At 41.3% G+C, this 13644-nt stretch overlaps 1 protein-coding gene across 15 annotated transcripts in view; it reads right to left on the bottom strand.

Moving 5' to 3' along the window:
• NCOR1 (nuclear receptor corepressor 1) overlaps positions 1-13644 on the bottom strand; it is a 203810-nt gene that overhangs the window by 154033 nt on the left and 36133 nt on the right. For all 15 annotated transcript variants that reach the window (XM_053568551.1, XM_053568563.1, XM_053568559.1 and 12 more), the window contains exon 3: positions 1419-1552. In XM_053568551.1, the coding sequence (XP_053424526.1) occupies positions 1419-1552 (134 nt within the window). The remainder of the gene's footprint in view (positions 1-1418; positions 1553-13644) is intronic.

Raw genomic sequence — 13644 nt, 5'->3', positions numbered from 1 at the left:
AGATATTTTTATTGATTTAAATGTTCCGTAATGAGAGAAGGACATCCCAGGAGTTCTAATATGCAGCCCGAGTTGATAACACTAGCAGTTTAAAGAACATAATCAAGTCTCCACAGCTGACCAGGATTCAAACGTAGGTCTACATGACTCTTTACTATATAATATTAACTCTAAATTTTGAAAATAAGTTTTAAGAACTTGTTAAATATTGTAGTCAATTGGCTCAGCACCTGTAGCTCAGTGATTAAACCGGCCACATGCACCTAGGGTGGCAGGGTTGAACCTGGCCCAGGCCTACAAAACAACAAAGACAACTGCAACAACAACAACAAACAGCTGGGCATTTATGGGCACCTGTAGTCCCAGCTACTTGGAAGGCTGAGGCAAGAGAATCGCTTAAGCCCAAGAATTTAAGGTTGCTGTGAGCTGTGACATCACAGCACTATACTGAGAACAACATAGTGAGACTCTGTCTCCAAAAAAAAAAAAAAAAAAGACTTGTAATCAATTAACACAAAAGAGTTTCGAATATAAACCAAAAATGGCTAACCACCAGCCGCAGTGGCTCATGCCTATAATCCTAGCACTCTGAGAGTCCGAGGTGGATGTATCCCTTAAGCTCATGAGTTCAATGGCTTGGCGCCTGTAGCTCAGTGGTTAGGGTGCTGGCCACATATACCAGGGCTGGAGGGTTCCAACCCAGCCGAGGCCTATTAAACAATGACAACTATAACTAAAAAACAGCCGGGCATTGTGACAGCATGAGACTCTGTCTCAAAAATGAATAAATAAATAATTTTTAAAAATGAAAATAAAAATGGCTAGTCATGGCTTAGTTAATAAAATAATCAAAATAAGATAAATAATAAAATACATGACATAATTATGTCATGCCTGTACTCCCAGCTACTTGGGAGGCTGAGGCAAGAGAGTCGCTTCAGCCCAACAGTTTGACTGTGATGTCACAGTACTCTACTGAGAGTGACAAAATAAAACTGTTTCAAAAAAACAAAAAAAATTAGGCCAGGCCCCGTGGCTCTCGACTGTAATCCTAGCTCTGTAGAAGGATAAGATGGGTGAACTGCTTGAGCTCACAACTTCAAGACCAACCTGAGCAAGAATGAGACCCCCATCTCTACTAAAAATAGAAAAACTGAGGCAAGACGATTGCTTGACCCCAAGAGTTAGAGGTTGCTGTGAGCTATGATGCCACAGCACTCTATTCAGGGTGACAGCATGAGACTCTGTCTCAAAAATGAATAAATAAATAATTTTTAAAAATGAAAATAAAAATGGCTAGTCATGGCTTAGTTAATAATCAAAATAAGATAAATAATAAAATACATGACATAATTATGAAATATGTACATATTTCACAATTACAATCCTAGATGGAAATATAAAAGAAGCTCTTTTACCTGTCAGAACCTGGGTGAAATTCTGAAAGCAAGGAGGGTCGTCTTCGAAGCTGCTGCTGTTGCTGTTGCTGCAAGAGCTGTGACGCCTGACCAACTTCAACATGAGCAGAGCGATAGTCAGGGACTGCAAACTCCTAGGGTTACAATAATCACAAATTAGTTATTATCCAAAAAAGGAATAGCATTATGAAATCAAACCAACTATAACGGTAGTTATGGGCCACTAAGTGGGAAAAACGGCAATGACAATCCTTCATTGATCTAACTCTTCCCCCAAAACCTAAGACAATCAACATTTTAACTGTATATCATTAAAAACCCAAAGTGAAATTTCAAGCTCAACCTACTCATTCCTCTAATAACATATTATAATAACTCTCAATCTGTATTACTCCCATCAATAAATCTCAAAATCATGTATATGTATGAAATTCTAAAAAGTATTCCCATCTTGGGTGGCGCCTGTGGTTCAGTGGGTAGGGCGCTGGCCCCATATACCGAGGGTGGCAGGTTCAAACCCAGCCCCGGGCCAAAATGCAACAAAAAAATAGCTGAGCATTGTGGAGGGCGCCTGTAGTTCCAGCTACTCAGGAGGCTGAGGCAAGAGAATCACCTAAGCTCAATAGCTGGAGGTTGCTGTGAGCTGTGACACCATGGCACTCTACCGGTGGTGACAAAGTGAAACTCTGTCTCCAAAAAAAAAAAAGTATTCCAATTTTAATTTCAAAATGCGTAAGCTAAAAGGGTCACAGAAGTCATCTAGCTCAACCTACACACATTTACAAATGAGGAAGCTAAAGTCTAGAGAATCATCCTGGTAGCTAAGATCAATAATTTCTCCATCATAACTAGGTGGGTGTTTTTAATGTATTTTTTTGTACATTTCCTTTGTTGATTGTCTAAAAATCTTCTTTTCTTTTTTGGCAGTTTTTGGTTGGGGCCAGGTTTCAACCTACCACCTCCAGTACATGGGGCCAGCGCCCTACTCCTTTGAGCCACAGGCACTGCCCTAAAAATCTTATTTTCAAAACAAATCCATTTTGTTAACTCAAGCATAAGCAGTTATATAGAATTACTAAATAACCTACGAAATCCAGTCCTAGATATATATCCAAAAGAATTAAAAGTATATAACCAAATACAAAAACTTTAACACAAATTTTCATAGGCACATTATTCATAATAGTAAAAAAGTGCAAACACCCAAAACATCCGCCTACTGATTAATGATTAAACAAAATGTGGTATATCCATACAGTGAAGTACTGTTCAACTATAAAAGGGAATAAAGTACTGCTATATGCTAGACAATAGATAAACCTAGAAAACATTCTGCTAAGTAAAAAAGATAGACAAAAAGGCCACGAAATATTATTGCATTTGTATAAAATGTCTGTAAGAGACAAATGCTTGGAGGCGCCCGTAGTTCATTAGTTAGGGAGCCAGTCACATACATGGAGGCTGGTGGGTTCGAACCCGGCCAGGACCTGCTAAACAACAAGGACAACTGCAACCAAAAAACAGCCGGGCATTGTGGTGGGTGCCTATAGTCACAGCTACTCAGAATGCTGAGGCAAGAGAATCACTTAAGCTCAAGAGTTTGAGGTTGCTGTGAGCTGCGACACAACAGCACTCTACCCAGGGTAACACAGTGAGATTCTGCCTCAAAAAATTAAAAAAAAAAAAAAAAAAGAAAAGACTGGTGGTTAAACTAACTCCTATTATGTATAAGGTTTCATCTGGGGGATGGAAATGTTCTGCAATTAGATGATGGTGATAATTGTGCAACATAACAAATATACTAAAAACCCACTATATGTTACACTTTAAAATGGTGAATTTTATGTTACTATGAATTCTTTGTCAACAAAAAAGAAAATTTTTTTATTTTAAGAGACAAAGTCTCACTTCATTGCCCTTGGTAGAGTGCCGTGGTGTCACAGCTCACAGCAACCTCCAACTCCTGGGCTTAGGTGATTCTCTTGCCTCAGCCTCCTGAGTAGTTGGGACCACAGATGCCCGCCACAATACCCAGCTATTTTGTTGTTGTTGTTGTTGTTGTTGCAGTTTGACCAGGGCCAGGTTTGAACCACCACCCTGGGTATATGGGGCCAGCACCCTACCCACTGGGCCACAGGCGCCACCCAACAAAAAAATTTGTAAATCATACACAGATAAAATAGAGCTGTCCCGGCTGAAACATGGAGTAGATAGGAGGTCCAGAAATAATAAAATACCTACAAATTTACTTAATAAAGGACGTTAAAGATCTCTACAAGGAGAATGGCAAAGCACTGATGAAAGAAATCACAGATGACACAACCAAATGGAGAAATATCCCTGCTCAAGGACTGATAGAACATCATCATCAAAATGTCCATACTACCCAAAGTGATTTACAAATTCAAACTGCTATCTAAATGCCAGGGGTCATAGTTCACAGATCTAGAAAAAAGTAATACTAAACTCAGTTTGGAGCCAAAAAAGGTCCCAAATAGCCAAAAAAAATCTGTTTTTTAATTTGTTTATTTTTTGAGACACAGTCTCAGCTGTTGCCCTGGGTAGAGTACAATGGTATCATAGCTCACAGCAACCTCAAACTCTTAGGCTCAAGTGATCCTCTTGCTTCAGATTTTCTATTTTTAGTAGAGACGGGAGTCACACTTTTGCTCAGTCTGATCTTGAACTCATGAGCTCAAGCAATCCACCCTCCTCAACCTCCCAGAGTGCCTCCGTGCTCAGACAGAAATCTTAAGTAAAAAGAATAAATCTGGGCGGTGCCTGTGGCTCAAGGAGTAGGGCGCCGGTCCCATATGCTGGAGGTGGTGGGTTCAAACCCAGCCCCGGCCAAAAAAAAAAAAAAAAAAAGAATAAATCTGAAGGCGCCAGCCCCATATACTGAGGGTGGCAGGTTCAAACCCGGCCCCGGCTGAACTGCAACCAAAAAATAGGTGGGCGTTGTGGCAGGCGCCTGTAGTCCCAGCTACTTGGGAGGCTGAGGCAAGAGAATTGCTTAAGCCCAGGAGTTGGAGGTTGCTGTGAGCTGTGTGATGCCACGGCACTCTACCGAGGGCCATAAAGTGAGACTCTTGTCTCTACAAAAAAAAAAAAAAAAAAAAGAATAAATCTGGTGGCATCACATTACCTGATTTCAAATTATACTATAAGCCTATAGTTATTTACCAAAACAGCATGGTAACAGTATAAAAGTAGAGATATAGACCAATGGAACAGAATAGAGAACCCAGATATAAACCCATACAACCTAAAACTAATTGATCTTCAACAAAGCAGACAGTATAACACAGACTTAGGAAAGGAAGCCCTACTCAATAAACGCTGATGGGAAAAGTAGATAACCACATGCGCAAGAAACAGGACCCTACCTCTCACTATGTACAAAAATTAATTCAAGGGTTGGGTGTGGTGGCTCATGCCTGTAATCTTAGCATTCTGGGAGGCCGAGACAGGTGTATTGCCTGACCTCACTGGTTTATGACCAGCCTAAGCAAAAGCAAGATCCCCGGCTCTAAAAAAAAAATTAGCTGGGCATTGTGGTGGGCGCCTATAGTCCCAGCTACTTGGGAGGCTGAGGCTAGAGAATGGCTTAAGTCCAAGAGTTTGAGGTTGCTGTGAGCTGTGACACCAACGCACTCTACTGAGGGTGACAAAGTGAGACCCTGTCTCGAAAAAAAAAAAAAAAAAAAAAATGAACGCTCAACATCACTCATCACCAGGGAAATGCAAATTAAAACTACAATGAGATACTGCCTTCACCCTATCAAAATGGCTATAACTAGAAAGTCAAAAAAAAAAATAGATGCGAGGGTGGATGCAAAGACAAAGGAACACTTACAAGTTGATGTGACTGCAAATTGTACAACCTCTGTGGCAAAGGTCCCCAACATTTTAGGCACCAGGAACCGGTTTCATGGCTACGGACCAGTGAGGGAGGAGGTGGATGACTTTGGATGGTTCAAACATCTTCATTTCAGATCATCAGGCGTCAGATTCTCATAAGGAGTGTGCACAGCCTAGATCACCGGCATGCACAGTTCAGACAAGGGTTTACGCTCCTAAGAGGCGGAGCTTAGATGGTGAGAGGACAGATGCAATTAACTATAAACATGTTTCCCTAGGTCACCCCCCCACCACTCACCTGCTGTGCAGCCTGGCTCCTAACAGACTATAGACTGGAACTCATGTACACCATGGGGCTTGGGGACCACAACTCCACAGAAAACAGTATGGCGATTTCTCAAAACAATGAATGGAGACCTAACTATTCAATCTAATAATCTCACATATCTACCTAAATAAAATGAAGTCATTTTATCAAAAGAACACCTGCACCTGAATGTCTCATATATCTTACCTCAGCATAAATAATAATTGAAAAAAATGGAACCAACTTAAGTGCTCTTCAATTCGGAGTGGATACAGAAAATTTGGTGTATATACACTATGGAGTACTACTCAGCCATAACAAGGAAAGAATTAATGCCATTTGCAGCAACTTGGATGAAACTGGAAACCATTATCTTAGATGAAATATCTCAGGAATGGAAACCCAAACACCAAAGCAACCAGGACCTAAACAATGAATACTACAACCAAAAAGTGGGGAGAATGGGTGCAGTTAACTGCTGGGTAAAATGAACATTATTCTCCTGATGGGAAAACCACAAGCCCTGACTTAATCATTATAGAAGATATTCATATAATAAAAACACTTGTATCCCCACAATTAATACTTGGAATTTTTTTTTTTTTTTTGAGACAGAGCCTCCAGCTGTCACCTTGGGTAGAGTGCCGTGACAATCACAGCTCACAGCAACCTCCAACTCCTGGGCTTAAACGATTCTCTTGCCTTAGCCTTCCAAGTAGCTGGGACTATAGGCACCCACCACAATGCCTGGCTATATTTTGGTTATAGTTGTTGTTTGGCAGGCCCAGGCTGGATTCAAACCCGCCAGCTCCGGTGTATGTGGCTGGCACCTTAGCTGCTTAAGCTATGGGCACCAAACCAATACTAGGAAATTTTTTTAAAAGATTAAAACATAAAAAATAAAGACAATCAGAAAATTAAACTGATCAAATAAGAAATAAGAGATTGAGCCCTTCTCTGTGTGCAGGTAACAGTTAAACATAATTCACAGATAGTCTAAGAAGAAATCTCAGATACAAAGATAAAAATAGAGGTGGAGAAAGATGGCGGCCAAGTAACAGCTTCCCTGCAACTGGGCACAGTAACTCTGGGGAGATAAGACTCCAGGCATCTCTGGCTGGTGGGATCTGCCTATAATCATCACTTTGAGCATACAGGGAGCCAGCAAGGGACTTCTGGACCCCAAGAAGAGGACAAAAACAGTGGAAAACTGGCAAGTGGTTGCATGTGTTCAATCGACCTAATCCCACTGGCAGTCTTAAGTACAAGCAGCAGTGAGAGTACAAACCGGAAAAGCCTTACCTGTGAACTGTTTCAGTGTTTTTGCACATGGCACTCAGTTGAACTACCTTGGGGAGAGCTTGAGCAGGAGTGCGGAGAACTTTGGGAATTGTCTAGGGCCCCAGACTGAGCCACTGAGTCGGATGGACCTAATAGTGTTGGGCCACAGGGAGCCATTGTGAGAGAACTGCCCCGGCAAGTTCTGCCCTCAGGGTCGCAGTAACCTAGTGACTGAGCAGCCTAAAGTAGTGGACTGAACTGCCTTACAGCCTTAACCCTCAGGGGCAGAGTGAGACCGGTTTTGGCACATTGAAGCTTCGGGCTGTTGCCCTGGGTAGAAAGTCGTGACGTCACAGCTCATAGCAACCTCAAACTCCAGGGCTTGGCACCGCCCGGACCTCCATAAGAGCTGCGCTACAACCCCCAACCCGCGAACAGCACCCGCCTGGCCTCCGCATGCCCTCAGCAGGAACTGCAGGAGCCACGCAACCCTGCGTCCTCCCTCCTGTACCCTCCCTGCCTCAACACTGGCCCTCTCATCTAGCCAGGGACTCTGGTAGCCTCATGCCCTCCAGAGCCCTCCCTGCCTCTGCACAGAGCCCTTCTCCTGGCCAGAGACTGCTGGAGCCTTGGGCTCTCTGTGCCAAAGTCATTGGGTGCCAGGCATTCCCAGAACCGTGCGCACTACCTCCCGCCCTGTTGCTGGATCTGGGTGTGTCACACTCTGGAGCTGCTTCCACAACCAGAACTCCCTGGCTGGGGCAGCCCCAGAGGAACTACACAGGGGCACTCCCTACAAAGATCGAGCAACAATAGAGTGATCCCGCTGGGATCTAATCTTGGAGAGACACCTCCCCAACTCTGACAATGGCCAAAGGAAACGGCAAAAAACAATCATAAAGCAAAATCAACAGAAAAACTCTGGCAATATGAAAAATCAGAGTAGATCAACTCCCCCGAGGATCAATGGGGCAGATACAGCATAAGATCCCATGCACCAACAAATAGCTGAGCTATCAGAAATCGAATTCAGAATCCAGATAGCAAATAAGATCGAATTAGAATTGCAAGCAGTAACCCAAAACATATCTCAAGAATTCAACGAATTCAAAGGCCAAATGACCAAAGATTTTGACACAGTGAGACAAGAAGTTGCAGCCCCTGGGCGGCACCTGTGGCTCAGCCGGTAAGGCGCCGGCCCCATATACCGAGGGTGGCGGGTTCAAACCTGGCCCCGGCCAAACTGCACCCAAAAAATAGCCAGGCATTGTGGCGGGCGCCTGTAGTCCTGGCTACTTGGGAGGCTGAGGCAACAGAATCACTTAAGCCCAAGAGCTGGAGGTTGCTGTGAGTTGTGTGAGGCCATGGCACTCTACCGAGGGCCATAAACTGAGACTCTGTCTCTACAATAAAAAAAAAAAGAAGTTGCAGCCCTCAAAGATCTGAGAAACACAGTAGAATCCCTCAGTAACAGAATGGAGCAAGCAGAAGAAAGGATTTCTGACATTGAAGACAAAGCTTTCAAACGCTCCCAAACTCTCAAAGAGGAAGAGAAATGGAGGGCAAAAACAGATCATTCTCTCAGAGAGCTCTGGGATAATTTGAAGAAAATCAATATTCGTCTTATAGGGATCCCCAAAAGCGACAAAGTGGCTTCACAAGGCACAGAGTCTCTTCTCCATGAGATTATGAAGGAGAACTTTCCAGACATGCCAAGAGATTCTGAAATTCAGATACCAGACAGTTTCAGAACTCCAGCATGACTCAACCCAAATAAGACATCCCCCAGACACATCAGAATCAATTTCACTAAAGTTTATGTGAAGGAGAAAATTCTGAAAGCAGCCAGACGAAAGAAAACCATCACCTACAAGGGCAGGAATATTAGAATAACTGCAGATCTCTCTGCTGAAACCTTCAAGCTAGAAGAGGATGATCATCGACTTTTAATCTCCTAAAACAAAATAACTTTCAACCAAGGATCCTTTACCCAGCTAAACTGAGTTTCATTTATGATGGAGAAATTAAATACTTCAATGACATTCACATGTTGAAGAAATTTGCCATAACTAAACCAGCTCTCCAGGATATTCTCAGACTTATCCTCCATAAAGACCAGCGTAATCCTCCACCACAAAAGCAAACCCACCCAGAAAATTTTGATCAAATTCCAACTTCCACAGTGGCAAAAGGATTAAAAATGTCCACCGGACTCTCAAAAGGCTTATCAATATTCTCAATTAATGTGAATGGTTTAAATTATCCTCTAAACACGCACAGTTGGCTGACTGGATACAAAAACTCAAGCCAGAAATCTGCTGCATACAAGAATCACACCTTACATTAAAAGACAAATATAGACTCAAGGTGAAGGGATGGTCATCTATACTCCAGCCAAATGGAAAGCAGAAAAAAAGCAGGCGTTGCAATCCTATTTGCAGACAAAACACGCTTTAAACCAACCAAAATAAGGAAGGATAAGGACAGACATTTCATATTTGTTAAAGGTAATACTCAATATGATGAGATTTCAATTATTAATATTTATGCACCCAACCAGAACACACCTCAATTTATAAGAGAAACTCTAACAGACATGAGCAACTGGATTTCCTCCAGTTCCCTAGTAGTTGGAGATTTTAACACCCCTTTAGCAGTGCTAGACAGATCCTCCAAAAGGAAGCTAAGCAAAGAAATTTTAGATTTAAACTTAACCGTTAAACATCTGTACTTAACAGACATCTACAGAACATTTCATCCCAACAAAACTGAATACACATTCTTCTCATCAGCCCACGGAACATACTCCAAAATCGACCACATCCTAGGCCACAAATCTAACCTCAGCAAATTTAAAAAGATAGAAATTATTCCTTGCATCTTCTCAGACCATCATGGAATAAAAGTTGAACTCAATAACAACAGGAACCTGCATACCCATACAAAAACATGGAAGCTAAACAACCTTATGCTGAAGGATACATGGGTTATAGACGAGATTAAGAAGGAAATCACCAAATTTGTGGAACAAAACAACAATCAAGACATGAATTACCAGAACCTCTGGGATACTGCAAAGGCAGTCCTAAGAGGGAAATTAATAGCACTGAAAGCCTTCCTCAAGAAAACAGAAAGAGAGGAAGTTAATAACTTAATGGGACATCTCAAGCAACTGGAGAAGGAAGAACACTCCAACCCCAAACCCAGTAGAAGAAAAGAAATAACCAAAATCAGAGCAGAAATAAATGAAATTGAAAACAAAAGAATTATACAACAGATCAATAATTCCAAAAGTTGGTTTTTTGAAAAGATCAATAAAATAGATAAACCTTTGGCCAACCTAACCAGGAAAAAAAGTAAAATCTCTAATTTCATCAATCAGAAATGGTAACAATGAAATAACAACAGACCCCTCAGAAATTCAAATAATCCTTAATAATAATCCTATACTACAAGAAACTCTACTCTCAGAAATATGAAAATTTAAAAGAAATTGACCAATACCTGGAAGTACGCAACCTACCAAGACTTAGCCAGAATGACGTGGAAATGTTGAACAGGCCTATATCAAGTTCTAAAATAGCATCAACTATACAAAATCTCCCTAAAAAGAAAAGCCCAGGACCAGATGGCTTTACGTCAGAATTCTACCAAACCTTTGAAGAAGAACTAGTACCTATACTACTAAACCTCTTCCAAAATACAGAAAAAGAAGGAATATTACCCAACACATTCTATGAAGCAAACATCACCTTGATCCCCAAACCAGGGAAAGACCCAACAAGGAAAGAAAATTATAGACCAATATCACTAATGAATATTGATGCTAAAATACTCAATAAGATCCTAACAAACAGAATCCAACAACACATCAAAAAAATTATACACCACGACCAAGTGGGATTTATCCCAGGGTCTCAAGGCTGGTTCAATATATGTAAATCTATAAATGTAATTCAGCACATAAACAAACTAAAAAATAAGGACCATATGATTCTTTCAATTGATGCAGAAAAAGCTTTTGATAATATCCAGCATCCCTTCATGATCAGAGCACTTAAGAAAATTGGTATAGAAGGGACATTTCTTAAACTAATAGAGGCCATCTACAGCAAACCCACAGCCAATATCGTATTGAATGGAGTTAAATTGAAATCATTTCCACTTAGATCAGGAACCAGGCAAGGTTGCGCATTGTCTCTATTGCTCTTTAACATTGTAATGGAAGTTTTAGTGTGGATGTGGAGAAAAGGGCACACTTCTACACTGCTGGTGGGAATGCACACTAATATGTTCCTTTCGGAAGGATGTTTGGAGAATACTTAGAGACCTAAAAATAGACCTACCATTCAATCCTATAATTCCCTTACTAGGTTTATACCTAGAAGACCAAAAATCACAATATAACAAAGACATCTGTACCAGAATGTTTATTGCAGCCCAATTCATAATTGCTAAGTCATGGAAGAAGCCCAAGTGCCCATCGACCCACCAATGGACTAGCAAATGGTGGTGGTACATGTATACCATGGAATATTATGCAGCCTTAAAGAAAGATGGAGACTTTACCTCTTTTATGTTTACATGGATGGAACTGGAACATAGTCTTCTTAGCAAAGTATCTCAGGAATGGAAGAAAAAGTATCCAATGTACTCAGCCCTACTATGAATTTAAATTACAGCTTTCACATGAAGGCTTTAACCCAAGTATAGCACAAGACTATAAGGAAAGGGCCAAGGAAGGAAAGGGAGGGGGGAGGATAAGGTGGAGGGAGAGTAAGGGATGGGGCCGTACCTACGGTGCATCTTAGAATGGGTACAGGAGAAACTTACTAAAGGCAGAACACAAATGTCTACATACAATAACTAAGAAAATGCCATGAAGGCTACATTGAACAGTTTGATGAGAACATTTCAGATTGTATATGAAACCAGCACATTGTACCCCTTGACTGCACTAATGTACACAGCCATGATTTAACAATAAAAAAAAAAATTTTATTTTTAAATTTATCCAGCGGGTATTTAAAAAAAAAAAGATAAAAATATAAGCAAAGCAGAACAATGAAGAAAAGGTAAAATGACAGCTTGGCACCCGTAGCACAGTGGTTATGGTGCCAGCCACATAGACCAAGGGTGGTGGGTTTGAACCCAGCCCGGGCCAGCTAAACAACTGCAACAAAAAAATAGCCAGGCATTGTGGCGGGTTCCTGTAGTCCCAGCTACTTTGGAGGCTGAGGCAAGAGAATCACGTAAGCCCAAGAGTTTGAGGTTCCTGTGAGCTGTGACAGCACAGCACTCTACTGAGGGTAACATAGTGAGACACTATCTCAAGAAAAGAAAAGAAAGGAAAAGGTAAAATGACAAGACCATTTCAAAATTTTTAAAAAAAGGGTAGATGCGGTGGCTCACACCTGTAATCCTAGCACTGTGGGAGGCTTGGGTGGGCAGATTGCCTGAGCTTAGAAGTTCGAGACTAGCCTGAGTTAAGAGTTAGACCCGGGGCGGCGCCTGTGGCTCAGTCAGTAGGGCGCCGGCCCCATATGCCGAGGGTGGCGGGTTCAAACCCAGCCCCGGCCAAACTGCAACTAAAAAATAGCCGGGCGTTGTGGCGGGCGCCTGTAGTCCCAGCTACTCGGGAGGCTGAGGCAAGAGAATCGCTTAAGCCCAGGAGTTGGAGGTTGCTGTGAGCTGTGTGAGGCCACGGCACTCTACCGAGGGCCATAAAGTGAGACTCTGTCTCTACAAAAAAAAAAAAAAAAAGAGTTAGACCCGGTCTCCTAAAAAAAAAAAAAATAGCTGGGCTTGTGGTGAGTGATTATAGGCCTGTAGTCCCAGCTACTCAGGAGATTGAGGCAAGAGGATCACTTGAACCCAAGAGTTTGAGGGTGCTGCGAGCTATGACTCCATGGCACTCTGCTAAAGGTAACAAAGTGAGACTCTGTCTCAAAAAGAAAGAAAAAAAGAATCAAACTGCAATCAAAAACATTTAAAACTTAATAACTGAACAACAGTTGAACCTTCAGAGGTAAAAAGGAATGCTAAGACTGAACTGAGGAACTCTCTCAGAACAAAAGAAAGCACAAAGATATAGAAACCACAGAAGAAAAGTTAAAAATGAAAGCTAGAGTAAAAGTTCCTACATTCAACATCCACAGGCGAGAGCTAATATTCTAAGAAATAACAGTACAGCATTTCTCAGCAATTAGGAACATGGTCCTGAGATTTAAAAAAGCCTAAGGAAAAATCGAGACATATTATTTTAAAACTTAATCCACACTGGACACAAGAAAATTTTACAAAACCAAGGATAAAGCAAAACCCTTACCAAAGTACCAAGAAATATAGATTTCCTACAAAGTAATGAGGATCATAATAAAAGCAGACTTATCATCAGCAATACTAAACAGAAGCAGACAACAGCATATTCCAAGTTCAGATGAAAATAACTGTTTTTATAGGAAAACAACCTACAAATTCAATACCCAAATCATTATTCAAGTTGGTTTTTTGTTTCTGGGGTTTTTTTTTTTTTTAGCTTTTTTGTTTTGTTTTTTGTTTTTTTTTTGGCCAGGGCTGGGCTTCAACTCGCCACCTTTGGCATATGGGACCGGTGCCCTACCCCTTTGAGCCACAGGAGCTGCCCTCATTATTCAAGTTTTAGGAGTACAAACTTTTAATAATTTAACAACTCCAAAAATTAAACAAACACAGATTTTCTCCAAAAGAATTTGTAAAGGATACACCCAGCAAGACAAATTAAAAGTAAGGAGTAGT

The sequence above is a fragment of the Nycticebus coucang genome, chromosome 18 (genome assembly GCF_027406575.1).
Source record: "Nycticebus coucang isolate mNycCou1 chromosome 18, mNycCou1.pri, whole genome shotgun sequence".
In the NCBI taxonomy this organism is placed as follows: domain Eukaryota; kingdom Metazoa; phylum Chordata; class Mammalia; order Primates; family Lorisidae; genus Nycticebus; species Nycticebus coucang.
This window is presented reverse-complemented; position numbering and strand designations above follow the sequence as displayed.